Source organism: Centropristis striata, chromosome 22, assembly GCF_030273125.1.
Source record: "Centropristis striata isolate RG_2023a ecotype Rhode Island chromosome 22, C.striata_1.0, whole genome shotgun sequence".
In the NCBI taxonomy this organism is placed as follows: Eukaryota; Metazoa; Chordata; class Actinopteri; order Perciformes; family Serranidae; genus Centropristis; species Centropristis striata.
In genome coordinates, this window is record NC_081538.1 from 11,749,604 (window position 1) to 11,767,282 (window position 17,679).

Consider the following 17,679-nt stretch of genomic DNA (forward strand, 5'->3'; position numbering starts at 1 on the left):
AGAGGAGGAGGCTTGGAGAGCTGGAGATAGGGTTTTTGAAGGACGGGCGGTTGAATGGATGGGCGGCATCTTAGCAAACACAAGTGGTGGCTCCCCATCTGCTGCCATCATTAACATTAGGAACGTCCCTAATTCAGGCTAATTGCTGGTGATGAGGAAGTAAACAAACCGCGTACGGTTTGTGGAGATGAGCTGAAGGCGAGAGAAAAACGCTTTCAAGAGACTGGGAACTGAATGCTCAACTGGTTTTCTTGCTGTTATCAATGTACTTGTGGCTGAACGCGTGCAAGCTGTTCCAAAGTACTGAAATATGGCAACAGTTGGGTACGTAAGGAGTGAGAACGAATGAGCATTCATTTTTTCTTGTACTACCCAAGAAACCAGAGCCAATACTGAGCCAAAACTCATGTTAACAGTGGGTCAAATGATCATATTCAAAAGGTGTCGCTCTTCGTGACTCTGGGGGATTGGGGCAATACAAACAGATAAAACAAAACATTTTCCATATCCCTTTTCCATGGGATATGGTGGAAACCAAAACAGAGCTAAAAGAGATATGAATGTTGGACCTTTATCCACTGGATGGCCAGAAACATAAATCCAAATGAAAGCCAATGTTGCTCTGTGTCTGTTTAACTTTGTATAGATAGGAGTGTCATGATTCTCCATTCAATGTGACTTTCAATTTTTTTAAAGGTTTTTTCGTGAGCACGGGGGTCTTTGCCATTGTTAGCTGAAGATCAACATGACATTGGTTTTATGCCCTGACCACTTTATATAACATTTTCAAATTCTGCCAAGTTATTGGGTTATTGGGATGTACCTCACTAAGGCCATATGGTCAAATTTGAAAAATGTATTTATAATGTCAATGCAAGCGCTGATTACAATAGATAAAGTTGCAAGCTAATTTCATTAGGAATCAAGGAGATGATTTTTTTAATTGTAAATCTCTATTTTAAAAGTATTACCAAGTAAGTGTCAGGTCAGGCAGTTTTAGAATGAAAATATTTTAAACCAAATACATCACAGACATCACCAAAAAATTCATCACGCAATTAATATCCAAAAACAGCACAATAAAATACTCTTTTTTTATACTGAATGTATGCCTGTAGATTAGAGCATGTTATGGAAGCCAATACTCAAATGTGTTTTTATTATTCTGTATAATGATTCAGTTTTTTAAAATGGCCTCTAAACAGTAATGTTTGGCAAGCACAACTGTTTGTAAGAAATTACATAAAATGTGTCCTTGGTTTGATTTACACCACAATTGGTTTTCTATGCAAATGCTTCATTTTCAGCTCATACACTCATGTTGCTCTCAGAGGCACTGCTGCGTTAAGTCCAAACATCTTTGCACACACCTACTGGTTTGTGAGTGGTTTGTGTAACCTGGGGGGCTAAAAGAGAGCCTGAACTCACCGTGGTGGTTTTGACTCGGCCTCCGGGCTGTGTACAAGTCCAGCCAGATTTATTGACTAACAGGTCACAGCCTTCGTCCTCCAAACATGGCACCATCTCACACCACTGCTTTTTCCGAACAATACCAGCTGCAGAGAACACAGGGAAAAAAGAGAGAAAGAACGATTAGAGAGGTGAGGGAAAAAATAGCAGGAATAAACAGATGAAGAGAAATGATAGAGAGAGGTGGATGCAGAGATGCAACGATTAAAATAGAGAGAGTGGGTTGAGGGATGACAGATGGAGTAAGACAGATATGGGCGAAGATTTAACACGATGGAAAATGATGGAAAAGGGGAGATTTGAGAAAAATGTAGAAATACATTTAAATGGAGTGAAATAGATGGAGGGATGTAGCGGGGTGGATTGGAAGAGAGATGAGAAATGCAGCTGGTTGAAGAGCAATGAAGTAAAGAGACAATTGAGAGATATGGGAGCAGGGGATGACAGGGAGAAATGAGGGAAAGATGGAGAGAATCAGACAGATGGAGGGAGATGGAGGGATGTGATCAGTCAGGTAAATAAAATCAAACATCACAAATGATATTCAGCAAGTTTGCTCCTTGCATTCTGGAACATTCTAAACCGGATGAAATATTTTGTAACAAAAAATGCTCATATTTCATACACAGTTAAAAATCTGTGACATTTAACCGCAAGACTTTGTCATAACTTGTTGTAATTTGTACTTTTTTTGAGTACTAACACTGTTTCAACCCGCTCTGCTGGATTTCAGTTCTAGACTTCGGTTTTCACATTTCCCAGAAAAGCCCCAGGCTTGAGCGTATTACACTCATTTGTACTGTAGGCTTCACTTATAGACCGAGACATAACAATGATAAATATAGTGACAATTAAATCTGAGTTTTTCAGGCTGAGGAAAGTGTGTTGCAGCTGCAGTGCAATCTTTCAATTAGTTTTTCTACTCATTGCCAACCTTCATTGTTGGTGTGTAGAGCATGCACACTGCCATGTGATCCTACACTTCTTTTCACCAAACAGCTTTTCTCTTTACTCTATACTGTCACCTCTGAATGCTACAAGTTTTTATTGGAGCACACAGCCGCTAAATAACTATCTTGTGATTGGTCTAGACACTATTAGTTATCAAACATTGCATTGAAACATATTCCCTTGCAGACAGGCAAAACATAGAGGAAAAGTTTTCTTTCTTTTAAAAACAACAATCTCTGATTAAATGATTGTGTGTGATGGTTAAGTGTCTTGTCTAAGTGAACATTAATCACAATTGAGATAGAATGGTGTGCCTGATGTTTTCCCCCTGCTCAGATTTAAATGTATTGTCTCAAACCAGCTCCAGTGACAACCACCAGCTTCAAGAGTAGCTAATCCCAACCAGGGGCACTCATACCCCAGCAGGTGTTATATATATATTCACATATTTGTGTTGAACAGTAATGAACACGAGAATAAATAATGAATATATGTCAGAAACTGCCAACTTCTACCACTCCATATGGTATTACAGTACTGCAAACTTGAAAAAATACAATTTTAATATCTACTTTTTAAATCGTCAACAGTGGTAAATATTGCATTTTAAAAAATCAATTTAAATGAGCTATTTTGGAATATGAAAGGTGATGTTAATGAAGGGTCCTTGAGCTCATCTGACAGGGCTATGGAGGAAAAAATGGGAGCTACTGCTCTATTATCACCTTCTTATAGTCCTACTAAGACATCAGCAATGATTTCATTATCGTCCATAGCAACAGCAGTCTACCAGTGAAATAAAACCAGACATAAGAGGCAATGAGGCAGAATGAAGCATCAATGAGCATTTGAAACAATGTGTCAATGGTTCACAAATTTGCATTAAACCTGTGCCTCTATAATAACATATCAGCATTAGACTATATAATGACAGCCAGAATGAAAGTACAACTCAATATAGAAATAATTATCCTGCCACTTCCTAAACGTTAAAGGCACGCTGTGGAGATTTTATGTAAACAATCATTATTTTTGTAAATAAATATGATTTTACTCTATGTAAACTCTATGGATATGATGCCCTTTGAGGCAAGACACAGAAAGAAAAAGTGAATTTAAGGGTCATTATGTACATAGTGTAATGAGGTGCATTTTGGTGTATTAAGAGACTTCTCTACAGATAAGGTGTCTAATCACAGCCCTGTGTCTTGGGCTGGCTCGCAATCTTCAAATCTGCTAATCAGAAATTGCTTTAAAAAACACTGAAAAATAAAAGAAGGAATCATAGATGACTGGTGACGAATAAGCATATCATGAGAACATTCTTGACCATTACAGAATATGGGCGAAATAGGAAGACAGATACATACATTTATGGTCATATTCCTATGCATGTATGAATGGAAAATAGCTTTCGTTAATGGATAACAGTGAAACCAAGAATGAATTATAGTGCATACATACATCATATTATCTTTGCCATGGCATTCATGGCATGCTGGCTCTATTATAAAGCATGTGGGAATTGTGCTCTGTTCCATATCTATAAATTTGCTCTAAGGGCACCTTCAGTAGCTGCCATAAACTCACATGTAGATCATCAGTGAGCACTGTACTCAGTGCTAATATCTGTTCACCATAAACAATATATACACATCAATCAATCAATCCACGAAATAGGTCTACCTTCTCAAGCACTACATGGCTAAATAATGAAAAGTACGATGAACACTGTGTCAGCACAATAAAGTGTGAGCTCGAAATTGACAACAATATAAAGCATTATTATTGTTGAGTGCATTTTGCTGACATGCTACTTGAGGTTGAATTGCTTGGCGCTTCTGTGTTTCGCCTCAAGGCTAGCTGCACAATAACAATCTAAAACATGTGTGACTTGTATTTTTTCTCTTCAGGGACAACGTTACAAGTGGAAAACTATAAAAACTATTAAGTGTTGTCAGCACTATTTTTTTTCCAGATCAGCCCTGCTACACAAGTTAAACGTTGCAGTTTAACCATAAAGCTAATAGTTGGCTGTCCATGTTGGATATCCAGAAATGCTTAGTAGCTGTCCGTCCTTAATGTCAGCCCCTATTAGGTCTTTAGGTCTTTAGTTTCTTTTGTGCCCCAATTAAGTTGGCATCATAATGTGGTAAGTATGCCTGAAACCCATTTGCCTTGCACTTTTCTTCCATTAAATTTAGAAAGCTGACAATGTTTGTAACCAAACCAACAATTTGAAATGTGCGCCCGAGTCACAGAGCTATTCTCTACTTGCACAATGTTGTGTGACATATATCCATTTACCGGACTGGATATCTTTTTACGTCCTGTCAACTTTGCAGTAATGCTTTGCCTCCAACCTTGGTGATCCATTAGCTAGTCCCTCAGTGTGGCACGAACATTATGTTGATTTCATCCTGCAATGACTTTGGAGCTTAACTGCTCACTTTTACATGATGGTGTATGTCAGTTCCTTTAATTTTTGCTGTCTCTTCCAAGCATCTAGTGTCAAGATGAGAAAAACAGACTAATGTTGGTGCTAAACTGAGTGACTAGCTAAAGTTGCTAACACTTATCTAAGACATGGAGGTGATCAATTCAAAATTATCAAATTTACTGTGTACAAAATGATAAATACTGTTAATAATAGTAACAATAACAGAGCAAACTATCAAGAGCTTAGTGACTAACTTAATCACAAAAGCTGAAGACAAAACATTTTTAAGTAAAGTTGATAAGATGTATATATGAAAGTCTATAAAATCCTATGCCAACTGAGTAGTAAGACAGCACTTCCTACAAACTAGTTTGTTACAAGCGTACCCTGACTTTAACACCTTCCTCTGATTAGCTTGTGCCTACAGGTGTTCCTCAGGGATGTGTTCTAGCTCCCCTGCTTTTCTCCATACACATACATGTCATGCAGTGTAAAACCAGTGATCTCTCCCTCATTATGTATGCTGATGATATTATCCTGGTTGCCAGTAAGCTGCAAACAAGAACCTCCTACTGGCAAGAAAATTTCAGCCTTCTTAGGCCCCAAAGGTCAGAAGGAGCCGTGTCAATAATACAAAATGAGAAGGAGCAGGTCACTGGCAGCTGTGTATCATTTAAAAAATGAGGATACCAGTACATACAAGTGATCCAACTGAATAAAAACTGAGTACTTTATTTGATAGCATTTTCTTGCTTCATTCATTGCTCATCTTGGAAGTATTCAGTTGCATACAATTTATAATCCACATTCTGGTACAATTTTATTCAAATTTTCATACCTGCCCATAATAATTGAATAAGCATGTTCTCTCCTTTTCATTTCATATCATTTCATGATATGGAAAGATCAGAATAAAGCAAAACAACATTAATCTAAGACAGGCCACAACTGCAGTATCAATCTACAATCAAAAAAGTAATCCAGTTTTTCTGTGACAGCACCCATCCTCTGAATAAGCCACCCACTTTAACTCCCAAGTTCAAGGCATCCTTTATTCCATTCACTGTGCGTTTTTTAAGCGCCCCCCCACCCCAACACCCACGCACACTATGACTCCCCCAGCCCTCATCTTTTCCTTTTTTAAGAACCTATTTCATCTTTTTAACATTTTATCACATATTTATTTATTATTTCAAATTTGTCTTTTGTGTGGTTTTTCCTGATGTGTTGTGTGAAGTGTGCCGGTGCCAAAGACGAATTTCCATTTTATGTAAATCTAAAGGACAAGAAAGTGTTCTGAATCTGCATCTACAACCCAGGGTACGTCAGCACCGGTAAGTGTATTGTAGGGGAGAGAGTGCAGGCTTTGTAAATGGAAAAGGGAAAGAAGTGAGCAGAAGAGAAAATTAGAGGACATATTGAAAACACACCATTCGGTGAGGTGAAAGGAAAAACCTGTCAGTTGTAATAGCCAAAGGTTTGGCAGTGTTCTCAAGATTTTTTTTTCCATCCTTTTCTTATTTAATCCATTACTGGGAATTTATCACATTGTCAGCAAGGTCACTTATACAATTCACTAACCGGTTTTGTTTCGCTTCTAAATTACCATCCAGTGGGGTGACCCTCAGCTGATGAAGATGTATAGCGACGTCAGGTAAATAATATTAATGAGGCAATGAATGCTGTTATGTATAGTGCTAGTGCTTGTGTGTTAAAAAATGTCATTTTTGACTGAAATGACTATAAAACAACTCAATGTGATGACTCAGTTCTCAGTATTCGACTTATTAACGGCCTGTCTACTGAACCTTGAACAAATCTCATCTTGACAGAACAGATTTCCTCATAATTGCTACTGACATCATGAAGTTATGACTATAACAGCACAACAACAAAAAGCTGCTGTAATCAATATGCTCTATCAATAATGGCTCAAATGACTATGGTGAAAGGTTTTGGTTGTTGTGACAAAGCCACAACTCTAGGAAGAATTCAAGCATCTTACAGCTTTCTGTTTTGGTATTTTTAGTTCCAAAAAATAAAATTAAAGGTTTTATGAGGACACCAACATGTTCTGTTCATGTTTTCAACAGCTGCTTTCAATATGTGCAACCGCTACACATTTGACTGTTTTGGAGTTAACACAGTCAATCATTAAGCCGAAAAAAATGTCATTGTATGTTTTTGATGCCAGCTGAATTATTTTTATTTTGTGGTCAGTAATTTGCCCTAGATGGAGAAACCAATGTTATATTTCACAGTAACGCTAGAGTTTATTGATTGAGTTAATTTAATCTGTGGGATCACCACAGTGGCTAGACAATGAGCTTCAAGCAAGAACGACTCGTACGAACAGACTCCTTTTTAAGTAGCTTGTACTTAACTGAGGAGAACTTTCCAAATTCACCAACTTTCTCATATTTAGATTTTTCCCTTCCAGTCCTGTCATGTGCAAGTTTCCAATAACGGCCTATGTATTTCACTTTGTATGTGAATTACTTTGAAGCAATTCCAGAAATCCTGTAGAAATTCTAACTTATAAAGTAAGAGAAAGTTAAGATAAGAATATGAAAATGTTCTTGCATGAGGCCCAATGGCTTTGAATATAACTGTCGGCTAACTAAGCAGTTCAAGCTAACTTATAGCTGTTTGCATTGCTCACAAGAGTCCAAAATCCCAAAGTTTCAACTCCTGTTATGTGAAATTAAAGCTATTATTGGCACAATAGCTTGATTTGGTCATCTAGAGACATAACATTGGATTTTAATGATTTAAAAAAGGAATAGTCTCTTAAATCCCAAATTGTATGTGTCACACCCACACCTGTAGACTTAAAAGAAGGCTCTGAAAATGTTGTTGCTTGCTCCTTTGTTGGTGATGTCAGCTGTAGTTAGCTTGGATTCAAATAAGTTACAAAGGATGCCAAGTGACCCAGTTTCAGTGAAATAAAAGTCAAAATCCAAAGAAACTTCTCAAACTACCTCTGCAGTATATTCCACTTCTCTGCTACCATCTGTATACTCAGTATTTCTACAACACTATTATTTCAACTGATTTATGGCTAAATGACAGCTGACTGGTTGAATGCATAATGTGTATATTGAGCTATGGCGGTTCTTGAATAAAACTCTAATCCAATCCCCTAGAACATACCCAAAAACTAACTGGCACGAGGAAACAGTGTGAAAACAACTTATTGGCTTCAACAGATTGGAAAGATACTATTTGCTGCAAGATTACAACTCAACCAGTCAAACTATTTGACTCTCACCATTTCATTTCATATCAATGATAAGTTTGTTTTTATTGCTTTGCACTTAATGGCCACATCCTGTAATTGAAAATGCAGCAGCCTGTGTGTTGAATCCCTAGTTTTAAAGGACCTTATAGGCAGTTTAACAGGAGACCGGTCCAATAACTGTGATTTATAATATGGGCAATCAGAAACTGTTAAGACAAGTTAAGACACAGCCCTTATCTGTCACATTTGGATTCGCGTCACTTGCTAAACTCATCTCCTAGTAACATCTTGGCTGATAGTGACACAATCTGTCACCATTCGACCATATCATATATGTGATGGTGTGAGGGCAGTTGCTTGTGTTGAAACTTCTGAGATTCAAGGTTGATATGAAATAAAAACATCCCTTAAACATGTTTGGACACACACACACACACACACACACAGACACACACACACACACTGGTTGGATGCTATGTGTAAGGGAAGGTATCAGTCGTGGTTTCATCAGCAGGAGATAAGGAGTAGAGAGGGAGAGAACATTATTACACCCTCCATGGGACACTTATCTTCGCACCAAATGGTAGATCACACTCATGTCAACAGCCAGCATCTTGGCCTAATAAATTCTGTCTAGTGCCATGCCAAGCCTGGGACGACAGGAGAAAAGATGTGTGTGTGTGTGTGTGTGTGTGTGTCTGAGAGAGAGAAGGAAGGAGAGAGAGAGAGAGAGAGAGAGATAGAGAGAGAGAGTACAGCACAGGAAGATAGTAAGAAAGAAGACAAGACAGACAGAAAGTATACCTAAAGACAGATCAGATCTGGTGTAAGAAATGCAGTTCAGCACTCTTCAAGAAATGGTGCTAAGATAAGAAGATGTGCTAAGATAATTACAAATTGTTCCGATCAGATATGGCCCGGACAGGTAGCAGATTCAGCAGTGTGTCAGGGTCTGCTGATGTTGGACACCAGATAAGGTTGGACTGCACATTCGTTTTTTTTTTTAAATTTTCATCACATTTTAACTAGGGCTGGATGCCAATATTTGAATATTCATTTGTCAGTATGAATTTGGTTATGAATTTTGATTTTTTTCCCCCCATGATACTGTAAAATAACAGAATTTCAAAAATGAATTAAAAATCATAGTTAATTAACTGGAAGACATTTTGCATTACTATGTTTTTTGATCTTGTGTTTCACCAAGGACGGGGTTTTGCACACGTACAGAGAGAAAGTTGCAATCTGCTAACTTGTTGCTGCTCTGATTCAACCTTGTGAGGCTAAAGAAATATGCGTACGCTATGAGTAGAGGGTCTACTACTGTAGCTGCTAAGCTTCTGTAATTTAAACAGGGTAAAGTGACAGTCTTAAGGTAATGATGGTGAGGAGCAGAACCCTTCCATCTGCCCTCCTAAAGCAGTCGACCGAGGGGAAACACTGCAGCGCTATGCCGCCCATCTCAGATGAAAATGGAGAAATATCTGGCTGAGTCCTTTCCCAGACATGCTCAGGTGGTGTCTAGCTTTTGAGGCTTTTGAATTGTTTGGCCTCACATACTCAGGAATCTAGTAATCCAACCCTCCAATTTTAGAATTTTTGCTGTTGGAAGCTCCTGAGCCCAAAAATGTATTTGTTTATTTCTGTTAGGGCTGGGCACAGTAATTTCATATCTCAATAACAATATATTACCATATAGCGTGTAATTAAGTACACAGATATGACGTAATCACATGGTAAAGCTTGTTTTAGTCCATCCGTATTGATAGAAAGATTACAGAAAAATACATGTATACGTTTGTATTGTTTTGACAATTTATCTAGCATTAACACACAGTTTTGTGCCACATTAGTGAGTGAGGTGGTACACAACACTTTGTATGCCTGTGTGACTCTGCAAGGACTGAACTTCTGTCTGACAGAAGCAAATCAACATCACTCCTGATTCACCGCAATGAGCCAGTTGCGAACTGGAGCTCTCTCTCTCTCACACACACCTCACATACACATAAGCATTCATATGCATTTTCTTTCTCCTGTTTGTCAATTGGCTGCCACTTCTGCCCACCTTCGTTTCTCTAATGCATCGACGTGCTGCTCAGTCCTCTTCGTGCCCAGTAATGGCGAGTCAAATAGCCTTTTAAGCAAATTCACTGTGTCTTCATTTCACAAATGAGTACTGTGAATCTGTCAGAATATTCTCCTTATGTAGTTCTTCTTCCTAGAAGGGTGCACATTTCCCTGCAGCACATACGCAGACACACACACAGACACACACACACACACACACACACACACACAAAGCATTCTTGCCTTCTTTTTGTGTCTTTTTTTCTAAGCGGCACTTAATTTAAATTGGTGGGAATAAGGATGTCAGCGAGAAAAGCTCACTCGTGCACACCAATGTACATACGAAAACACACCCACAGAGACACACGGAATAATCTCTTTGCGGACATGTCAGGCAACAAAGTCAAACAAAAGACGGCTTGAAAAGCCCAACTGAGTGCCATTAAGACTCCAAGATTTGCTTTCATCATGGAAATCCCCTCCCATGTCTCCTTTTACAGTGGATATACTATCTGGATAATTAACTGTACTATCTGACCTGCCGTTGTAGGCAGACGTTTTCCTAAACCTGAATGGAGCCTGGCAGGAATTAGGAGGAGCCCCAGAGGAATGTGAGGGGAAAAACCCAATGCAAAGAAATAAATCCCTGCGCTTTGTAATTAGCCACCAGTTCTCTATCCCCTTTCCTCTCAGCTCATCTCCTCTCAGATAATTTTCCCTTGTCTTGTTTTCCCCCTCCCTCCCTCACAATCACTATTTTCTCCCTCTGCCCTCTATTTCTACTCTTTCCCTTCTCCTCTTCATCTCATCTCCCCTCTTCTGTTTTTCTCTCTTTACCTCCTTTTTCCCCCTTCCCATGCTTGTTCCTTTCCAGTCTATTGCCTTTGCTGATTTTCATAAGATTATTCCACCCGTTTGGCGGCCTTGATGAGTATCTGCACACTAAAAGCTGTCAAGCCCCTTTTTAAAAAGCCTGAGGTTTTTTGGTGAAGTGAATTTGTGTCCCAAATAGCTCCTCTGCACTCATGAAACTTCAAGAGGCAGAAATAATGAGATAGCATGCTGACTGACATTTCCAGACCTCAGCCCTGTGTCTGTGTGCATGCATGTATGTTTGTGTGGGTGTCTCCAGTTGTGTGTTCACAAGATCGAGTCAGCTAATAACCTTTACCACCGTGAATACAACATCTACGGTAACAAACATGTTACATGCCTCCTTCATGTATCCATGCTATTTAAAATTCTGATATTTCAAACACTCAGAAAACATAAAGAAAAAGGAAACCACAGCTTTAATGTGATAGTCATTGCTCAAATTTCCCAAAACAGTGATAACTGCATCCGCTCAGTCGTTTGATGTGCTAAATGAACATCTTTAATTTGAAAAGACAGTCATTTTTTACAACTGGGTTCACTTTAATTGACAAAACTGAAATTACAGTTCTCATTTTTTAAATGAAAGTTAAAGTTTGCAACAGAGTATTGCTCTCTTAATCTCTCTTCATTTCCCTTTCTCCTTATCTATCTTTACTTCGTCCTTGTAAAGTGAAAATTTAATATCGGTTTGTGTCATTCCACCAAAATACCTGTTTCAGTGTCAAGCCATTACTTCTGATGGTGGCACTGGATCAAATGTATTAAAGGTTTGTTACTATTCTGTCCATTGTTTTTTTTTTTAAAAAAAAAAAAAAAAAAAAAAGACATGCGGCTGCATCAACAAATATTTTAGCCAGCCAAAAAATATCAGTTGAAGTGTAAGCTTTATTGAGAACATTTTCACCATTTCCAGCATTTTTTTTGTTTAACTTTTTTGGTGGTCTACCACCATTATCTGTTAGTTTGTTTACGTTATAGTGACTTTTGGAAGTTAATTAACATGTTTGTTTGTTTTTTATAGCTGGGAGCATGTCAGATACACTGACTATGGATAACAACCCAACTTCAAAACTTCAAACTAACACTTTTAGCTATTTCCAAACTTCAAACACAACAAACGTGACTCAGCTAGAGCTAGCATTCACATTATTGATAACTTTATCGATAAGCTTACTGTGGCACATGGCAAAGCGTAGCCAAAACATTTGACCTATGTCACTGCCTTTTGCACACAACTGAGTGTGGATTTTCATTTGAAAAACCAAATAAAAAATACAGATGAAGTTAAACTTTAAGCATGTAGCTAGACACAGGTCACCATTAGCCTCGCATAGCATTATGATTCGAAACAGAGGAAACGGCTAGCCTGGCTCTGTCCAAAGGAAATAAAATATGCTAATCTTAATTAGGTTCCTCTAAAGCTCACTAATTAACAAGTTGTATCTCATTTATTTAAAGCGAAACAGCCGCTAGCTGTAGCTTCATGTTGACTTTACAGACACGAGTGTGGTATCAATGTCACATCTAATTCTCAACAAGAAAATAAATACTTCCTAAAATGTCAAACATTTAAAAACTTTCACTTTCAAATTCAACATTTTGGCATATTCTTGAATTTAAAAATAATAATAATAATTATAATGAGAAATTTGTAGTTTAAAATCAATAGCTGTATGACAAAATTATGACTTTTTTCAATCCTCTTTTCATCTTTCAACATTTAAAGTATAATACATGAATTGATGATGCATTTCATAGTGAAAAACTTGAAAAAGATTCATGCCATAATAAGTCTTTCTTTGTTCTCCTATGTCCAAATGTTTACACTGAAGTCCAGATGCCACATTGCTGCCTCCAGCTACATCCTCCTTTGCCTGCATACTATTTATGCTAGGTGCCATTGTGGTGCATAACTGGCAGGTTTTGTGGCATGCCATTGCTCTGGGCTTGTTTTTCTTCACTGTGTGTGCATGTGTGTATGTACAGGCCACCAGGTACTGCTGATATCGTTCATTCGCAGATGTGCTCTGACATTTCCTCACAGCTGAACGCCAACAGCAACCCCTGATTTGTGGACGCGCACACACACACATAGGCATGTGCGTCCACTAGACACACGTTCAAAGAAGAGCCCAAAGGCACTGTGAGCCAGGGGAGGAAATGTCGGTGTGAACAGGAGTCTGTGGGAAAGAGATCATTTTACACCAGTGTCTATGGAGACACCAGTACATCAGCGGTGAATGGCAAAGCCCTGACACCTGGAAGCAGCTGGCAAACACACATTTACCCTCTCGAAACTCCTATACGGAAAATATATTTGCATGACATTTGCTCTTTAACCGTGTGATTTGGGTTTATTAATGAGCAGATAAAATAGAAAAATAAAAATAGAACAAAATCTGGGGGAGAAATTACCTTTTTCTGACCCATTCTGCCAAAATGTATCATTCTAAAACAGCCACATATGACTCTGCTGAGGCCGTTCAATCATGAAAAAGCAGTGCAGAAACGACCCTGGCTTCAACAGCAGAAAACTACTCATGTAGCCTACTATGTGTGATATGTGTGAGTTTTCTCATGTGCAGCAAAGTGTACAGTGTGATCATCTGTCACAAGTACATGCATACACCTACATAACAGATATGAACAAAACAGAATATTGATTTACCCCTATAGCTTTTCTCATGCACATAGGCAATTTATACATTTTCAGTCATGCAGGCACAAAATAAAGGTTTTGTGCTTGTGCATTTGACAATACAAATCCACTTTTTCAAATTAGTAAATCATGTGTACACAAGCAACTGAGTGTGGTCCGGTTTTTCTGTGTCTGTTACAACAAAGGTTATATTTTCTTTTCCAGAGAGAAGGCAGGAATGATGTCTTCTAAATGTTAACCTGCAAAAATCACTTCCCTATATCACTATGAAATGCTAAGTATGGGTATAATATTGATTCTTTGCACAACAATATGATTTAAATTCAGGGCCATCGAGATGTGACAATAACGTCTATCCATTTAAGACAAGCAGCTAAAATATGATTTAACATTACTAGTGAATATGCTCATTGTCTTTTTTCATGGCTGCTTGCCATTATCTGACTGGTGAAAGCCTGCTAGCATAGGACAGTTTGAATGTTGAGGAAGGAAATGGTAACACAATTGTGACATGGGAATTTCAAAATAAATACATCTCAATAAATCAGAATATGATGGAAAAGTCCATTTCCAGTAGATCAAGTCAAATAGCCCCAACCAAGTATTGAGTGCATATAGATGGGCATACTTTTCAGAGGCCAACATTTCCATATTATACATGCTTTTTAAAATTGTTCTTCTATGATATTCACATTTTTTTTGAGACACATTTTAGGTCTTCATTAAATGTAAGCCATAATCATTATAATTAGGAGAAATTAAATGTTTTATTCTGTGTGTAATGGATCTATATAATGTGTTATTTCCACTTTTTTAATTGAAGTACTGACATAAATAAACTTTTCTATGATATTCTAATTTATTGAGATGCATCTGTAGATATCTAAAAGATTATATGTATCGATATTTATCACTTTGCATCGATGATGCTGGATCATTGAATATATCAATACAAATTGATGATTGTTACACTCCTAATACTAAGCTTACAGTTTAAATTTTGATTTGGACAAAATAGGACAAAGGGGGACTGAAGCCACTGTTACTGACTTCAGTTCTGGTTAAAAAACTTTTTAATAATTAAAAAAAAGAAGAGGTTATGCCAGTTAAACTTTGGCCAGCATACAGTAGACATTAAAAGAGTTTTTTGTTGTTGTTTTTAAGTTATTTGTCTGGCCATTGAAAGGGGGAGACAGAGGGGAAGACGAAAGGCAGGAAGGGGCTCCAGGGTAGTTTTGAACCCGGACCCCCTGCTCGCGAGGACAGCCCCTGTGGTTTGCGCTCCACCAGGTGTGTCACTGGGACGCCCCAAAATGAAGGTTACATACACTATGTAACCACGGTTCTATGACTAGAGAGATATGTAATATCTTTGCATTTAAAAAAGCCTAAAACATATCACTCAAGATGTGTTTGGTTTTTTTTCAAGCTAAAATGGGGATGAGGCTGCACTTTAAAACTTGATACAGTTCCAGCTGCTTTATTTTAACACAGAGCACAAAATGGATTGCAAAAAAACTAAAGTGAAGACTCCAGCCCATTACCATATCATTACTATCGGTCCTTTTTTCTATCTCAACCTCTCGAAGACTCGCTGCCTCGCGTGCTGAACCGCTGTCTGACAGGGACGACTTATAATAAACGAAAAAAAAAACAATGTTTGCTTATACTGCCATTATCAGCAGCTGAGTGAACAAGTCGTAAACAACGCGAGCAGCCGGGAAACGTGACAAATGGACATGCACGACAGCATGATAGTATGGTGCTGTAATGATGGGTTATGATGACAGTTGTGATCGTGATGTGGCCGACGGTAATGAAGGTGACTACGTTGAAGTTGATGATAAATGACACAGTGACATACTTAGATTAAAGTAGAACAATGCCTTCAGGCTGCAAACAGAAATAAACACACTGTTATAATTAGTTCCTATAGTATGCCTTCTGTTAACTGCTCATGTGTGTACTGATGTATAAGTAAGGTGTGTGTGCAGAGTGTGTTAATGCAAGCTAATGCACACTCCTGGATGCATGTGAGCACCCTTTGGCGTCTGTTAATAAAGACTTTGTACAGCTGGTGGAGGCCCGGACCCTCAAGACACCCCTTCTCCTTCCTGGATGTTGATGATTCTTGTCTATTTAGCCTTATTGACCTCTACATCCAAACTAATCCGCCTTAAATTATGCATAACCTTTTACTTGGCAGAGCTCCCCATAAATCTGTTTATTCCCTGTTTGCTCCCTTACAAAGCCCACTAAACAAATTCCATTAAGCAAAACAGCAGTACAGCATGAATGATAATTCAACTCAGTACAGTCCCCAAAGCAGATAAGAGCATAATCATTGCTGTTATGTGTAAGGCAGCTTATAAAAGACTGTTCGTTTTCACTTGAATCTAGTTAGTCCTTATTATTTTCAGGTCATTTGTGAATACTCAGCAGGAAATGCATTTGCAATCATTCCTGTTTTTGTATCCACATAGAAAATGTGTGAGAATTGTTTTTACATGTTGAAATATACTTATCAGAAATGACGAACTCCGCCACTTGCAAAGAAAAATACTACACAGAGAGGTAATTAAATGCAAACAATGTTTTTTCTGCAACTTTTGCAGAAAAAAGATGACATAAATAGTATTAACTAATGGTTGTATCCCTCCACCAACAACATTCAAGTTGCAGTTTACATCAACGCCTGTCCAAGCTCATATGTAGCCATGACGATAGACGATAATTCAAATCTGGATGCTGCTGCAACAAAATCTAAAACATGAATGCTTTACACACATCTTCAACTAGGCAACACAAAATATGTGAACAATCACCACAGATTCAAGATAGGCACTAGATATTAAGCGTTCTGAATGCCGGCGGGCAGTCAGTATTTTCGCCGTTTTAGGAATATACTGGAGATACTGGTAACATATGAAACGAGAAGATCTGAGGAATCTATAGGCACCATGTAGGTCAGGATATTGTGTCGGGAAGTTGTCGAAATAAGGACGCAAATTCATGAGGGTTTTAGCTACATGCTAAAGACACTGGAACCCAGGTATGGGATCCGTCGTGACGTTATTTCACGGACACAGCCGTATCAAAGCTATACAGAGCAGTGAAGCTTAAAGTTGAGTAAAGTTTGAGAAAAGGCTGCAATTGTACTGTCATTGTGGAGAAATAAAAAGACTGAAGTGAGATGTATAGACTGCGAATTTTCTCTTATTTGACAAAACTATTCTGGATTGAATTCAATTTTGTGGACACAAAATGCAGTTAAACAGTTAAATCACGATATATTGTATCTCAATACTCGCCATATCACAAAATGCTTAAAATCACAATATTGTATCGTGACTCAAATATATAATCGTATCATGGGGCCGATACACTGATTCGCACCTCTAATCGGCACACAAGATTAGTCTTTCAATCTCCATATCTGACCAGATGTGGAAGATGTTATATGTTACATACTTTTCCCACACATACAAATGATATATATGTATTATATGTTATGTGAAAAGTTATGGCGATGAATGATGTCCACAAAACTGTTTTTGCAGGACATTATGATGTCACAGAAAGCTGACCTTTGACCTTTTGATTAATTTAATGTCATAATTGCATTATTTAATCGGCAAAAAAAAATGTTTTGTGACGTCACAGTGACCTTGACCTTTGACTAATCAATTCTAATCACTCCTTTCATGACAGTGAGCATTAAGGCCAAATTTGAAGAAATCCCCCCCCAGGGGTTCCTGAAAATGGAATATATCGAGGGACGGCAACTCAAAAACAAAATGCATACAGCTGTCGTGAGTGCTGAGGTTTAAATACACTAAATATATCAAATCTAAGGGGTTGCCTGTAACTCAAACCACAAGGGCATGTGGCCAAAATGAGTTTTACAGCAACAAACACAAAAACTTTTTTTCCCCCAATTTTTAAGTCATAATCATAGATTAGTTTTCTCTC

At 38.0% G+C, this 17,679-nt stretch overlaps 1 protein-coding gene across 3 annotated transcripts in view; it reads right to left on the reverse strand.

Annotated features, from left to right (window-relative positions):
* tafa5a (TAFA chemokine like family member 5a) overlaps positions 1-17,679 on the reverse strand; it is a 175,751-nt gene that overhangs the window by 17,351 nt on the left and 140,721 nt on the right. For all 3 annotated transcript variants that reach the window (XR_009389667.1, XR_009389668.1, XM_059325636.1), the window contains exon 3: positions 1,429-1,556. Coding sequence is in view for 1 of the 3 variants with exons in the window: in XM_059325636.1 (XP_059181619.1) it covers positions 1,429-1,556 (128 nt within the window). In the remaining 2 variants the exon portion in view is untranslated. The remainder of the gene's footprint in view (positions 1-1,428; positions 1,557-17,679) is intronic.